Source organism: Carcharodon carcharias, chromosome 4 (genome assembly GCF_017639515.1).
Source record: "Carcharodon carcharias isolate sCarCar2 chromosome 4, sCarCar2.pri, whole genome shotgun sequence".
Lineage (NCBI taxonomy): Eukaryota > Metazoa > Chordata > Chondrichthyes > Lamniformes > Lamnidae > Carcharodon > Carcharodon carcharias.
Window position 1 is genome coordinate 129,891,673 of NC_054470.1, and position 16,983 is coordinate 129,908,655.

General features: G+C 43.9%; 1 protein-coding gene across 1 annotated transcript in view; it reads left to right on the top strand.

Annotated features, from left to right (window-relative positions):
- Positions 1-16,983, top strand: part of LOC121277061 (solute carrier organic anion transporter family member 3A1-like) — a 336,748-nt gene that overhangs the window by 307,039 nt on the left and 12,726 nt on the right. Inside the window, exons 8-9 of the mRNA XM_041185993.1 lie at positions 10,511-10,686; positions 11,618-11,682. Coding sequence (XP_041041927.1) covers positions 10,511-10,686; positions 11,618-11,682 — 241 coding nt within the window. The remainder of the gene's footprint in view (positions 1-10,510; positions 10,687-11,617; positions 11,683-16,983) is intronic.

The following is a 16,983-nucleotide window of genomic DNA, read 5'->3' on the forward strand; positions in this document are numbered from 1 at the left end:
CAACTAACTACCCTTACCCCACCCCACAACCTCCGAACTGAGCCAACCTCACTACCACCCCCACCACCCAAATAACCCTCTGACACCACAACGAACGCCCAACTACACCCAATCCAATGACCCCTTAACTACTCCCCAAATGCTTGCCTCAAGACCACCTGACTGTGCCCCAAACAAACATGACTGCCCCTCCAATCCGACCTGACAGCCCACAATCTACCCACCCACTCTCACACCCACACACCTATCACCACACCCACCTGCTTTCTTACCCACCTGCCACCCTACTCACCACCACCTCACCCACCTACCACCTCACCCACCCTACTCACTTACCCACTTGCCTCACCCACCTACCCACTCTACCACCTACTCGTTCATCCATTCACTTATTCACTGACATTCACACTAGACTTTTAAACAACTAGTGCCGTTAAATGGGGGTGTGTCCTGTCTTCCTCCGACTCTACTGCGATCCCACGGAGTGCTCCAAAGGATGCTGCATTCCGCATTTCTAGGAAAGCCAAACTTGGAAGACCTGCCAAGAAATGTGGAGGAGTGTCGAGACGGGGGAAGAGTTTGAGTGGAAAGGGAATCCGTGATGATTGCCGCTCCTTGGAAGACCTGGGCCAATAATTTTTTTCTCAAAATATAACTGCCTTCTGGGTTCAGGGGAAGAAAATTAGCTGGGGCTCCTAGTATTGCCTGGTGCCTTATAACTCCCATTTGGAAAGAGCACACGTATAGAAATTGGCTTGAGCCACCTATAGAATGTACCCAGGCCACTAGAGGGCACTACATAAGCATAAATGACTTTGCAGTCCAGGGTTGCATCAGCAAAAGACTGAGTATACTTAGAAACCACTCAGCTTTGTTGTTGGAAAATCAACTAAGTATATCTTATGGGATTATCATTGTACTTGTTTATTGGAAAACCTTTCCAATGTGATTTTCTGCCCAATTTGTAAGATCGAAAACGTCCCAAATATTGATTTGCTGTTATCAGGCTTTATAATTAATTCATGTGCTTAGAGTGGATGGTTCAGTTCGTAATTTGTTAATTCTCTGACAGTTTTCGTTCTTAAATTGAATGAATACATTTTGAGACAATAGCTCCAAATGCACTTGAGGGTGCTGCCAGATTCCTAGAATAAAAACACAAAGGGCGGAATTTTCCCAGAATTGTGCTAAGTGTGGTAGCGGGCGGGTAAAATGGAGTCCTATCCGCCAATGAAAATGGCGGGTCTTCCCGCCATATCTTCCCAAGCCCCCCTCATTATATATTCACTCCTGTGAAACACGCCTTTTCCATGGCAGGTGGGATCTCATTCGTCCACTTGCCATCACTTCGCTGTTGCATCACGCCAGCCGCCATCTTTAAAAGGCAGCCGCCAGCAAAGCGTTTATCGCCACCAGCTTACCACCGCTTCCTGGGAGACGTGGACAGCAAAGGCAAAAAGACTGCAGCTCCCCACTTCAGTGATGGGACCCTTGAGTGACTGCTGGATGCTGTGGAGGCCAATTGGGTTGTGCTCTACCCCCGCTCTGGCCACAAGATGGGCAGCAATGTCACCAACCTGGCTTGGGAGGTGGTGGCAGCGGTGGTCAGTGCGAATGCCCTGCAGAGGACAGCCACTCAGTGCCACAAAAGGATGAATGATCTCCTCCGTTCCACCAGGGGTAAGTCATTCTTTTCATCACTCCCAACTCACACACTCACAAACCCATCACACACCCAGAGGACCCTCACTCACTGCCAGTGCAAAGGACATCACCATTAACGCTTCCCAGAGAATGCTGGCCACCCCCCTGATGGCCAGAGCCGAGTGCGCTGCATGGCCACCCTGTCAACCTGCGTCATGGGGAACACTGGCCCAAACCGGGATACTGCTATTGCAAGGAGCTGTGCGCATGCTGCCCAGGAGCAACTGCAAGCATGGCCAGCATTGACGAGGAGACTGTACAACATGTGCAGTCCAACTGCTCCACAGTCCAATAAAGTGGTGGCTGACTCCAAGTGTGGGCCGAGAATGGGGTTGGGGGGTGGGGTGGGGGGCAGGATGGTGCTGCGGAGTGGGGGTAAGGTACGGAGATCTTGGTGGCCCTTTGGTGCCTCCATGATGTTTGCATGAGCGGGCAGGCTAGGAGCCTGACCCCAATCACAGGTTCAGGCTGCGCCTGATCTGTCTCAGTTACAGGGGCATGGTCACTTTATACAGGTGTCCCTAATGCGTGGCCACTTCCCTTGCTTATCCTGCCTCCCACCTCGATTGCCTATGCGTGGGATGCAGCGCCAGGGCAGCACTTGACCCACACCCCCCCTCACCACTCACTTCCGAGGCTAGTCAGCACTTGCCCCCAGACGCCCCCCACCCCTCAGCAGTCACCTGCGGGGCAGGGCATCAGTGTCCTCCACCCCCCAGCACTCCTGAGGCCTGTAAACAATGGGTGAGCTGTAGAGAACGCTGCTGCTCACTCACCTCAGTTCCCCAAAGTGAACGCTGCCTGCGTGCTGTTGTGAAACATGTCGGTGTGCTTTCCCACCCGCATGGACGGATGATATGGCGGGGTTCCAAGAGCCCGGTGGGAATGGCCTTTTAATTATATGCTAATGTATTACAATTAGCTCCCCGCCGACCGATGGCAGAAACGCGGTCCACTGTTGGAGGGCTGAGCAGACGATCACGACCTGCCATATTTTCCGCGCATGCCACCTATCATGCCCGCTGCCAGTGGTCTTGGAAAATTCCGCCCAAAGTGTTGGAAATACCCAGCAGGTCTGGTAGAATCTGTAGAGAGAGAAACAGAGTTAAAGTTTCAGGTCAAGGACCTGATTGATGGAAGGTAGAAAATTGAATAGGCTTTGAGCAAGTGAAAGGGCAGAGGGTGGATGAAGAATAGAAGGGATGGTTTGTCATATTGTAGATTGCAGGAGTGGTGATATGACAAAGGCAAAGGGAGTGGTAATGGCTGCAATAAAGAAACAAAAGATTTGTCCAGACTGGGTGTGAGTGACAAAATAATGAACAGTTGTGTCCGAAAGCAAAAACTTGAAAAACAAGATTAAGACTGGCACATAAGCAAAGAAAGGAAACAAAATTGGGGAAAGGGTTAATGAATCTTAAATTTTTGAACTCAGTGTTGCGTCCAGAATGCTGTAAAGTGTCTAAATAAAAGATGGGCTGTCCCTCGGGCTTGCGTTGAGCTTCACTGGAACACTGCAGCAGGCCAAGGATGGGGATGTCAGCGTGAGAGTAAGGCGAAGAATTAAAATGGGAGGCTACTGGAAGCTCAGGGTTGTGCTTGTGGACTGAGCAGAGATGGTCTGTAAAGTGGTCATCCAATCTGCATTTGGTCTCCACAATGAAGAGCAAACCGCATTGTGAGCAGCAAATACAGTATACTAAATTGAAAGAAGCACATGTAAATCACTGCTTCACCTGGAATGAGTGTTTGGGGTCTTGGATGGTGAGGAAAAAGGAGAATAAATGGCAGCTGTCACATCTTCTGCATTTACATGGGAAGGTGCTGCGGAAAGAGGAAAAGGTTTTGGGAGTGATTGAGGCGTGGACCAGGGTGTTAGGGAGGAAACAGTCCCTTCGGAATGCTGACAAGGGAGGGGTGGGGAAGATACATTTGGTGTTGGCATCATGCTGGAAGTGATTGAAATGGTGGAGGATGGTCCATTGGATGCGGAGGCTGGTGGAGTGGAAAATGAGGACAAGGGGAACCCTATCGTGGTTCTGTGAGAAGACAGGGTGAGGCTAGAAGTGCGGGAAATGGGTCACACGTGGTTGAGGGCCCTGCCAACCATGGTTCTCTCTTGGGGAGCTGACACCTCAGCCAATCAGAGTTGACTTGCCAACCAATCAGCACCCTTTTCTCCTGTAGTATAAATTGTTATGATCATTTGAAGTTTGGCATTTTTGTGTTTGTCCAAGAGGAAAAGCTTCGACAACATGTCTCCCTTTCCAAAAATGTTCAAGTTCTGTATTACTAAGCGCTGGTATATCAAAGAATCACCAAATTGTTACAGTACAGAAGAAAGCCATTCAGGCTTTTGTGTCTGCACTGGCTATCTGAATGAACAATTCACTTAGTGCTATTCTCCGACCTTCTCCCAATAACCTTGCAAATTTTTTCTTTTCAATAACTATCTAATTCCCTTTTGAATGCCTCGATTGAACCTGCCTCCACCAAATTCTCAGGCAATGCATTCCAGACCTTAACCACTCGTAGCATGAAAATTTATTACCTCGTGTCAACTTTGCTTCTTTTGCCAATTACTTTAAATCTGTGCCCTCTTTCATCCTTTCCTAAATGGGAATGGTTTCTCCGTATTTATCCTGTCCAGACCTCTCATGATTTTGAATACCTCTATGAAATATCCTCTCAACTCTTCTCCAAGGAAAATAGTCCCAACTTCTCCAATCTTTCTTCATAACTGAAGGTCCTCATCCCTGGACTATTCTCAGAAATCTTATCTGCACTTTCTCCAATGCTGCCATATCTTTCCCAAAGTTTGGTGCCAAGAACTGGACACAATACTCCAGCTGAGGCTACACTTGTGACTTCTACAAGTTCAACATAGAAACAAAGAAACATTGATAAAAGGAGCAAGAGTAGGTAATTCGGCTCTCCGCTGCCATTCAATATGATCATGGCTGATCCTCTATCTTAATGCCATACTTCTGTTCTCTCCCCATACTCCTTGAAGCCTTTAGAGTCCAGAAATCTATCCATTTCCTTCTTAAATATATTCAGTTACTTGGCCTCCACAGCCTTCTGTGGTAGAGAATTCCACAGGTTCACCACCCTCTGAGTGAAGAAGTTTCTTCTCATCTTAGTCCTAAATGGCTTACCCCATGTCCTGAGACTGTGACCCCCCTTGTTCTAGATACCCCAGCCAGAGCAACTTCATCTCTGCATCCAGTCTGTCCATCCCTGTCAGAATTTTATACGTTTCAATGAGATCCCCTCTTGTTCTTGTAAACTCCAGTGAATACAGGCCTAGTCAGCCCAGTCGCTACTCATATGACAATCCTTTCGTCCCAGGGATCACCTGATGACCTTCGCTGCACTCTCTATGGCAAGCATATCCTTTCTTAGGTAAGGAGACCAAAACTGCACACACTACACCAGGTGTGGTCTCACTAAGGCCCTGTAAAGCTGCAGTAAGATATCCTTGTTCCTGTACTCAAGTCCTCTTGCAATGAAGACCAACACACCATTTGCCTTCTTAACTGCTTGCTGCACCTGCATGTTTGCTTTCAATGATCGGTGTACAAGGACACCCAGATCCCTTTTTACATCAACATTTCCCAATCTATCACTATTTAAATAATACTCTTCCATTCTATTTTTCCTGCCAACATGGATAACTTCACCCTTATCCAGGTTATACTGCATCTGCCACGTATTTGCCCACTCACTCAATTTGTCTAAATTGCCTTGAAGCCTCTTAACACACTCGTCACCGCTCACATTCCCACCAAGTTTCATGTCCTCAGCCAACTTGGAAATATTACATTTGGTTCCCTCATCCAAATCATTGATATATCTTGTGAATAGCAGGGGGCCAAGCAGTGTTCCCTGCAGTACCCCCTAGTCACTGCCTGCCACTCCAAAAAAGTCCCATTTATTCCTACTCTCTGTTTCCTGTCTGCTAACCAATTCTCAATCCATGCCAATATATTACCCCACTCCCATGTACATTAAGTTTGCACATTAACCTGTTATGTGGGACTTTATCAAATGCTTTCTGAAAATCCAAATACACTACATCCACTGTTTCTCCCTTATCTATTCTGCTAGTTACTCCCTCAAAAAACTCCAGTAGGTTTGTCAAACATGATTTCTCTTTCATAAATCCGTGTTGACTTTGTCTAATCCTGTTGATATTTTCTAAGTATCCTGTATCACATCCTTTATATTAGACTCTAGCATTTTCCCTACTGCTGATGTTAGACTAACCAGTCTGTAATTCTGTTTTCTCCCTCTTTTTTTTAAATAATGGGGTTACACCTGCCACCCTCCAGTCTGCCGGGACTGTTCCAGAATCTCAGAAGATGACAACCAACACATCCACTATTTCCATGGCCACCTCCTTTAGTACCCTGGGATGTGGATTATCAGGCCCTGGGGATTCATTAGCTTTCAGTCCCATTAATTTCTCTAGCACTATTGTTTTCATAATAATAATTTCTTTCAATTCTTCCTTCTCGCTATATCCTTCGTTCCCTAGCATTTCTGGGAAGTTATTTGTGTGTTCCTCTGTGAAGCCAGAACTAAATTGCTCTGCAATTTCATTGTTCTCTATTACAAATTCTTCCATTTCAGACTGTAAGGGACCTATATTTGCCTTCACTAATCTTTTCCTTTTACCATACTTATAGGAGCCTTTACAGTCTGCTTTTAGGTTCTTTGCAAGTTGACTCTCCCCCATACTGTATTTTTGCACTCTCAATCTCTTATTCCTTCTTTGCTGAATTCTGAACTGCTCCCATTCCTCAGGCTTGTACTTTTTCTAGCAACTTTATATGACTCCTCTTTGTATCCAATGCTACCCTTAATTTCTTTCGTTAGCCGTAGTTGGGCCACTCTTTTACTCTATACCTAAGAACACTCTACCCTTTATTAACTGCTCTCCCAATCTGCCCTGCCCTTCTTTGTTACTCTGCAAGGAGGCCAGTTCCTCTGCAATTTCTACTGTCCCTTCTCTCAGTATGTTTGGATGCACCTCAACCGGTTCTGGTTTTTTATCAATCAAAAGTATAGACAGCATATCTAATACCTCCTCCTTGTCATTTTTAAATCCTTCTGATGTATTAATTATCTCCCCTTTCACCCTGGCCTGGTTAACATCTTCCTACATGGTAAAGACAGATGCAAAGTATTAATTTAATACCTCGGCTTTCCCCCTTGGCTGTCTGTTAGCCATGGTTGGGCCGCTCTTTTACTCTATACCTGAGAACACTCTACCCTTTATTAACTGCTCTCCCAATCTGCCCTGCCCTTCTTTGTTACTCTGCATGGAGGCCAGTTCCTCTGCAATTTCTACTCTCCCTTCTCTCAGTATGACAGCCCTTTTTGGTTCCTAGTTGTCCTTACTCCTTTTAACACCTTTTTACTATTTATATGCCTATGAAAGACTTTGGGATTCTCTTTTATGTTAGCTGCCAGACTCTTTTTATACTCCCTCTTTGTTTCTCTTATTTGCTTTTTTACTTCCCCTCTGAACCTTCTATACTCAGCCTGGTTCTCCATTGTATTATCCATCCAACATCTGTCATGTGCATACTTTTTCTTCTTCATCTTATTCTCTATCTTTTGTCATCCAGGGAGCTTGGATTTGTTTTCTCCACCTCTCCCCTTCGAGGCACTATAACTTGACTGTGCCCAAACTATCTCTTCTTGAAGGTAGCCCATTATTCTACTACTGATTTTTCTGCCAACTTTTGATTCCAATTTATTCAGCCCTGATCAATTCTTATCCAGCTGAAGTTGGCTTTCCCCCACTTACTTATTCTTCCTCTAGATTATTCTTTGTCTTTTTCAATAGCCAACCTAACCCGATGATACAATGATCACTGTTTCCTAAATGTTCTCCGACTGACATTTGATCTATTTGGCCCACCTCATTCCCAAGTATCAGGTCCAGCAGTGCCTTCCCTCCTGTTGGACTGGAAACATACTGCTGTAGAAAATTCTCCTTGCCCTTCTCTGCCTTTACACTACTACTGTCACAGTTTATATTCAGATTAAATCCCCCATTGTAACTACTTTATAATTTTTGCACCTCTGTAATTTCCTTGCTAATTTATTCCTCTACATCTCTTCCACTAGTTTGTGGCCTATAGACTACACCAATCAATGTAATTGCACCTTTTTGTTCCTTAGCTCTAGCCAAATAGATTCTGTCCTTAGCCCCTCTGGGATATCCTCTTTATCCAGCACTACAATGCTCCCCTTAATCAATACCGCACTCCTCTCCCTTTCCTAACTTTACCGTCTTTTGCTGAACGCCTTGTATCCATGGATATTTAACACCCACTCCAGCCCTTCTTTGAGCCAGGTCTCTGTTATGGCCACAACATCATATTTCTGCTTGAGAATCTGCATCAGTAACTCACCAATCTTATTTACCACACTCCGAGCATTCAAAAACGTGCACATTAACATTGAGTTAGACTTTATTACTTTGTCCCTTACTCTGACCTCACCTAATAACTTACTATTCCCTACGCTAGTGCTAGCTATTTCTCCCAATATTCTGTGCACTTGGTATTCCTCTCTGATATTTCCTCCTGGTCCACATACCCCTGCCAAGTTAGTTTAAACCCTCCACAATAGCACTAGCAAATCTCCTTGCAAGGAACTTAATCCGGCTCTGTTTAAGTGCAACCCATCCAGTCCCAATGTCTGGCCCACAGCTGATCCCAATACCCTAAGAATCATAAGCCCTACCTCCGGCACCATCTTTCCAGCCAAGCATTCATCTGCTTTATCCTCCTGTTTTCATGGGTGCACTTGTTTCCAATTAGCAAGCACAGTTTTAATGTTTTACTCTGGACAGAATTTAGGAGCATGGGGAGCATAGACATCTTTGACCATCTTTGAGTTTTAACCCCTGTCAATGTGAAACAACTTATTGTATAAAATTAGGAAAGAGAAATAATAAATTGGGCATTTAAGGTTTGAAGATTTCTAGAATCATGTTTCATAAATCAGCCTAGAAAATTGTAAAAGAGATTGACCCTGGTGGCAATAAAGCAGACCTGTGAACCCTTCCCCTGATCATGTTCTTCCCTCCAGCCCTATCATTAATCTCACTGCTCCTCGGCTGCAGCCTTTCCTGGGACCTTCCCTACCCGACACACAGCCCAGGCTTCTGCGGAGAGGTTTCCCAGGCAAGGGGAGGAGGGATTAAATCTCTGAAATTGATGTCGGCTCTGGATCCCTGTTACATTGTCCTGCTGACCTGACAGGCGTGAAACTATTATACGAACCAGTCCGCATGCGCAGTCGGCTATCAGCAGCCATCTTGCTTTGGCAGGAGACACTGTTTATTTTTATAATCACTTGCGCATGGTTCAGGGAGATTACTACTTTTGAGTTCCTGCTTGCTAATTTCCTTATAGCTCCCTAAATTCAGATTGTTTTTATAAAATAGTTAAGCGAAGAGAGAAGGTAAATCCACAATTTTACTTCAAATTCAATTTAACAGTAGGACAAGAGAACATAGATTCAAAAGTAGTAGATAGCAGACATAGGATACAATAAATCCTCACCATAAGTTATGGTTATGCTCCTGAAAACCACGACTGTAAGTGAAACAACTTTATGTGAATCATGGGTTCCCATAGGAGTCAATGTTAAAGCTGGAGTTAGGTTCCTTCGGACATTTCTTGTCCAGAAAAACAAAAGTACAATTTGAAATATTGTATGTACATGTGCAGCACTGTGCTTTCCTGGCTGCAATAACTTGCAACATAAAATAAATCACTGAATATAACAAAAACACTGTACCAATTCAAATTAGCTTACGCTTAATCACCCAAACAAGTCCTGAGTAGCACAGCTTCTGTGTCTCACCCATAGCATCCCTGGGTCCGCAGAAGTAGCTTGGGAGGCCGCATAAAAAACTGGGAGGTCCTCAGAAGGAGCCGGGAGGGGGCAATGGAAGAAACTGAGGCGCAGGGGTTTGGGTCCATGGAAGTAGCCAGGGAGGCTGTGGAAGGAGCCGGGAAGTCTGCAGAAAGGGCCGGGGGTGTGCAGAAAGCCGAGTGGGGGTGCATAGAAGGATCCGGGTGGAGCCGTGGAAGGAGCCAGGGGCTGCAGAAGAGGCCTGTATGGGGCCGGGGCGGGGTTGCTATTACTCACATTTCAATAGCCAGTAGCTTCCCATCCCTGCCATGTGTTCCTGCTCCTGGATCTCGGGCCTCGCTCTCTCCATGCAGCCTGGGCCTCTGGTGACTGCGCCAGCAGCTCCATCATTAGAACGTGGCGGTGGCTGTCCCCAAGGTCAGCGCGGGGTCATTGGGGCCAGAGTGCAGACGACGTATAATTGAAAATAGCGATGTAAATTGATAAAACAGTTCCTAAAGAATAAACAACGAAATGACTTAAAGGAAGGACTTATTGGATCAGAAACATATTCTTCACACAAAAGAATGATAATTCTATAGAATATAAATATATAAGCTGGAGTAGTGGAGGTAAAAACCCTGGAATTATTTTAGAAACAATTAGAGGGTGCATTAGAGGTACTTAAAGATTTTTCAGGAGGGATGAACTAAGATGGTCATGCATAATTATCTTTTTTATGTTGATAACACTTGTGGCAAAATATGTACACTGCTACACTGAAATAATTCGGTAAAAGTTTGGGGGTTCTGCGTTTATAGGAAAATAGTTAACGAATGAAGCTATAAAAAGGTCTTCTAATAAGATGTAGTTTTGATAATGTTTATTATTTAAAATCGCTTTGTAACATTTTCTCCTTTGTTAGAATCTTACCAACTGTGCCTGTATCAACACTGAATTTGCCCAGAATGCCACAGCTACGTCAGGACGATGTCCCAGAACAAATTGTGGAAATGCTTTCCCAGCATTCTTTGCAGTTGTTTGTATAGGAAGTCTGATAGGTGCAATGGCACAGACTCCTTCAGTAATGATTCTGATCAGGTGAGTGGGCTTTCCAACAGCAGTCTATAATATTGCTTTAAGAATATTCTGGGGTTATTACATCTGCTTTAGCTAATGTATAAGCACTTTGGCTCAACACATAACTAATAAAAGGAATAGTATAGGGCCTTTAAAATGTCACATAGTGAAAAATTCAACCTCTACAAGTTACAGCTCTTTCCGATTTCATTATTCACACGTGTCCAAAGAAGAGTCACATAGACTGAAAATCATTACACGATGGAAAGCAAATCTACAGATAAAATGTATCTCACCAGGAAACCACTCAGAGTTCACTCTAGTCTTAATTAATTTATTTCACGTTGCTTTTCTCAAGTAATTAACATTTATTGAAGCTCTCTGTGAACCTCTCTAATCAACCTGGACTCTGGAATGAACTGATTAACACAGTGACTAAAGTATTGGAAAGATGAAGACCTTATGCTTTGGGCACTAATACCATCCAGCATTATTTCAAGAAGCAACTTGTAGAGCAATTATAATTTTTAAATAACCGAATCAACCTGCACAGTCATATTCCTGCTACTGTCGGTGCTGTGCAATCTCGTGTAGTGTAAACTAAGTTCCACATAGTGCCAGTAGAAAAAGTGTCTCCAATAATGCAACAAGGCAATGTGTTCTTTTCGCCAGCAGCAAACTGAAATTGTCTGAAAGTTAATTGTTTCTTTCGTTGTTATTTGCTTGAAATGGATGTTGCTAGCAATACGCTGGCAGCTGTCTGAAAGGGCAGGATGCACAAGGTTAATTAGTTAGGTAAGGGTATGAGAGTATTGCAGTACAGCAGGCTCCAGATTGCTTCCATGTGAGTGCAGATTTTATGTGGAGACGAGGTTATCACTAGTATTAAGTCTGTTGTCCGGACAGTGATGTCTAGTGGATGTTAATTGGTTTTCTTTCTTTGCCCCCACAGGTCTGTGAATCCTGAATACAAATCATATGCCCTTGGTGTTCAGTTTCTCATGCTGAGATTACTTGGTGGGTGTTTCAATTCAGTTATTTAATGAGATAGCGATCCATTTTAGTTTCCTCCTACACACAGAGATTCTTAGAATTCAGGGGAACATTCTTTGTGATTGTTAAAAACTTAACATGAAAGTTTTTTTATCACCGTTTATGTTGTAGTTTGTTAATAGTGTTGACTTGATACCCATAGTATCAATGGAAGCATGTACACCAAGATAGGTTGTTTCAGTGGCATAAAAATAACAAAATGACAAGAGGTGACCAATATACATATATTGCTGCAACTCCTATTAAAGTAGCACTCATACTATTGGCACTTTAACCTGTCCACATTAATTGCCTTGATAGAACAGAAGAAAAATACTGCAGATGATGGAAAACTGAAATAAAAGCAGACAATGCTGGAAATGCTCAGCAGACCTGACAACATCTGTGGAGAGAGAAACTGAGTTAACGTTCAGGTTGACGACTTTCCAGCAGGTTTATAATGATACCAGGTTCCTTTCCACCAGAAGTAGAGGAAGGGCAGCAAGAGTTCCTTAAATGAGTAGAGATGCTTAAATTGAAAAGATACACATGACAAGTCCAGGGTTAAAGATACCAAAGAAAATTAAGCTGAATACAGAAGAGAAGCCAATTTTCTATGACATTGTACACAGGGACTTAGAGTTTGCTTTTGGCCTTTTCTCAGTTGGGGAATACACTCCAAGCTCACAACAGAAGCCAGTGGCCTAATAATCATCTGAAATTGGGCAACAGTTCTCATCATAATATTTTGGCAAACTGTAGTTGCCAATTAAACATCCAGAGGCAGGATACCAGTGCTCCAATTTGGACATGTGATCACACCAACATTGGCCCTCAGGTCCTGGGGGAGGTAGCAGGGGAATGTGAGGGAGCGAGCGCTTTAACACTGCGGAGCCAGGAAGAGCTCAACTGTTTCTCCTGGTTTCAGGTTCTGCTAATTTTAAAAAAGCAACCAAAAATCTGACTGCTGCAAATTTGGCACTTGGTCCACTCCATACTGCCTAATTTCCCTGAGGGGCCCTTAAAAAGTATTCTGCCCCTAATTAGCATATTAAATGACCTAACACCTCTTTCATGTCAATGCCAGAGACACCTGGTTATTGCTCAATCCAATACCCAGCATTGGACACAGCTCAGCAACTCTTGGGGTACAGGACAAAACACCGCAAAATTAACCTCTTATTCTTCTCATTTTGCACCTAAAATCAAGCATAACGAGGCCTAATTTCTACCACAGGAAGTCACAACCTAGTATAGGCTTCAGATAAAATGGGGTTAGAGAGTGGGACTGGTGTGTGTAGATGCAATTCACTCTCCGTTTTCAAGTCATACTTTCCTTATTTTCACCTAATACTTTGATTTGATATGACTTCTAAATAAATAGCACTGGCGACGTCACCTTCCATCACTTTACTGATGATCGAGAATAGACTGACGGCAGTTCAAACTTGAAACAGTTTTTTAGATAAAAACGAAAAACTGCGGATGCTGGAAATCCAAGACAAAAACAGAATTACCTGGAAAAACTCAGCAGGTCTGGCAGCATCGGCGGAGAAGAAAAGAGTTGACGTTTCAAGTCCTCATGACCTTTCAACAGAACAGGTTCATCGGTTCTGTTGAAGGGTCATGAGGACTCGAAACGTCAACTCTTTTCTTCGCCGCCGATGTGCTGCCAGACCTGCTGAGTTTTTCCAGGTAATTCTGTTTTGTAGCAGTTTTTTAGGTTGGTTGGCGCATTGGAGCTGTCTTGCTATATGAGATGCAAAAGTGAGGGACCACAGTGCCACCACTACTGGAAGAATGTAATTACAAAATAACTTACTATTTACATATGAAAGTTTTATGGTTCACTGGCAAGTTAGTAAACAGATCCTCAGCAGTAGGAAATCTGCAGATCTGATATGCATGTTGTACAATATATATGTATATTTTTCTATCAGCTGAAAAGATGATATATCAACGTGTAAAGTTTTGAGGATAAATAAAGATTAAAACTAAAGTAAAAGTTAAAACTAGAAGGTTATGACCCAGATAGGGCTAACGATATGAAAGATAATCAAGAAGGATGGAGAAAGTCCCATAGAGAGGTGCAAAGAGAGATTAGAACAGCAAAAGGAGAATATGAAAAATGGATAATGAAAAGGGAAATAGCAAATATGGTTTTTATAACCATATCTAGTCATGAATGGTGGTGGACAGTTAAACAATGAGTGGAGGAGGACACTTCACAAATATCCCCATCCACAATGGGGAGCCCAGAACATCAGTGCAAAAGACAAGGCTGAAGCATTTGCAACCATCTTCAGCCAGAAGTGCTGAGTTAATGATCCATCTTGGCCACCTTCTGAGGTCCCCAGCATCACAGGTTCCAGTCTTCAGCTTACTCAATTCACATCCACATGATATCAAGAAACAGCTGAAGGCACTGGATACTCCAAAGGCCCTGATAATATACCAGCAATAGTATTGAAGAGCTGTTCCTCTAGCCAAGCTGTTCAATACATCTACAACACTGCCATTTACCTGGCAATGTTGAAAACTGTCCAGGTATGCCCTGTCCACAAAAAGCAGGACAAATCCAATCCGGCCAATTACCATCCCATCAGTCTACTCTCGATCATCAGTAAAGTGATGGAAGGTGACGTCGCCAGTGCTATCAAGCAACACTTATTCAGCAATAATAAGCTCACTGACTCACTTTGAGTTCTGCCAGGGCCACTCAGCTCCTGAACGCATTACAGCCTTAGTCTAAACATGGACAAAGAGCTGAATCAAGGGATGAGGTGAGACTGACCGCCTTTGACATCAAGGCGGCATTTGACCAAGTGTGGCATCAAGGAGTTCTAGCAAATCTGGAGTCAATGGGGATCAGGGGAATACTCTCCACTGGTTGTAGTTGTTGTAGATTAATCATATCAGTTCCAGGACATCATTGCAGGAGTTCCTCAGGGTAGTGTTCTAGCCCCAACCATCTTCTGTTTTATCAACAAAAGGTCAGAAGTAGGGATGTTCGCTGATGATTGCACAATGTTCAGCACCATTCCCGACTCCTCAGATACTGAAGCAGTCCATGTCCAAATGCAGCAAAACCTGAGCAACTTTCATGCTAGGAACAAGTGGCAAGAAACATTCATGGCAAGTAACATTTGCGCCACACAAGTGCCCGGCAATGACTATCTCTAACAAGAGAGAATCTAACCATCTCCCCTTGACATTCAATGGCATTACCATCGCTAAAACCCCCACTATCAATATCCTGGGTGCTGCCATTGACCAGAAACTGAACTGGACTAGCTATATAAATGCTATACAAGAGCAGGTCAGAGGTTAGGGATCATGCAATGAGTAACTCACCTCCTGACTCCCCAAAGCCTGAGCACCATCTACAAGGCACAAGTCAGGAGCGTAAATGAATATTCCCCACTTGCCTGGATGAGTGCAGCTCCCACAACACTCAAGAAGGTTGATACCATCCAGGACAACGCAATCCATTTGATTGGCACCCCATCCACAAACATTCACTCCCTCCACCACCGATGCACATTGGCGACAGTGACCCTCTACAAGATCATTGCAGCAACTCACCAAGTCTCCTTTGACAGCACCTTCCAAACCTGTGACCTCTACTACCTAGATGGACAATGGCAAAAGATGCATGGGAACACCACTACCTGGAAGTTCCCCTCCAAGTCACTCACCATCCCGACTTGGAAATCTGTTCCTTCACTGTCGCTGGGAATAAATCCTGGAATCCCCACCCTAACAGCACTGTGGATGTACCTACACCACGGGGAATGCAGTGGTTCAAGGAGGCAGCTTCTCACAGGCAATTAGGGATGGGCAATAAATGCTGGCCTAGCCAATGACACATACAATCCATGAAAGAAAAAAAATCATAAGTTAAGTTAAAGAGAAGATTGAAGTTATGGCTGATAAATAAAATAAATATTCAACATTTTTTTTACAACTGGTAGAAGTTAAACCATACGTGTATGAGAAATATATATTTCACACTGCCTTGGTCTACTGGGCAGTGAAGTTGATTAGCCTTATCAGCATTTCCACTGTAGTGCTGAAGATCTGCACATCAAAATTAACTGACGTCCTATCCGAATCCTTCCAGTGTAGTCGTAACACTGGCATGTATCTAACATTGTGAAAAATTGGCGAGCTATGTCTTGTCCACCAAATGCAGGACAAATCAAACCCAACCTATCAGACTTTTCTTTTATTCATTCAAGGGATATGGGCATTGCTGATTAGGCCAGCATTTATTGCCCATTCCTAATTGCCCTTGACAAGGTAGTGGTGAGCTGCCTTCTTGAACCGCTGCAGTCCATGTGGTGTGGGTACACTCACAGTGCTGTTAGGAAGGGAGTTCCAGGATTTTGACCCAGCGACTCCTGTCAATTACAAGCAAAGTGGTGGAAGAAGTAAACAATTATGACATCAAGTAAAATCTACCTGCTAATAACTTGCTCATCGACACTCAATTCAGGTAGCAGCAGAACCACTCAATTCCTAACCTGTGTGCACAGCTTTGACCCAAGGTGGATATAAGAGCTGAATTCCAGAGGAGAGAGAGTAGCTGGCTTGGAATAAAATAGATGCCCTGGATAAGTTGAGGTCAATTTTAATCAATGGCTGGAGTCATGCTTAAATCAAAATAAGATGTTTGTGGTTATTGAAGGTTATTATCACAGCCCTAGAACATCGCTGCCCTGGGGTTGTGTCCTCAGCCCAACCAGCTTCAGCTGCTTCATCAAAGACCACTGACATAAGGTGGGGCTGCTTGTTGGTGATTCTGCAGTACTCAGCTCCACTCATTCCTCTGATAATGAAGTGACCATAAGCATCAACACAAGACTGTGGCAGCATCTGCACAAAGGCTGACAAGAGGCAGGTCACACTAATGCCACACAAGTTCCAGACAAAAACATCTCCAGCAAAAAGAAGCCAAACTGTTTCCCACTGAACTTCAACAGCAGCATCATAACTGAGTCCCCCACCACCAATATCCTGGAAGTCACCATGAGCCAAGCTCAGAATTGAAAGCTCAAATTGCCCAAGCATCCACAGCCTTTTGAAAGAGAGAGTTCCAGACTTCCACTACCTGTTGTGAGAGAAAGCACGTCCTCACTTCACTCCTAAATGGCCTAGATCTAAGACTATGATCTTTTTTTCTGGATTCCCCATCATAGCGAGTGGTTTCTCTGTATCATTTTATATACCTTGATTAGGTCACCCTTCAACCAACTAAACTTAAAAAATATCACAAAAACTACC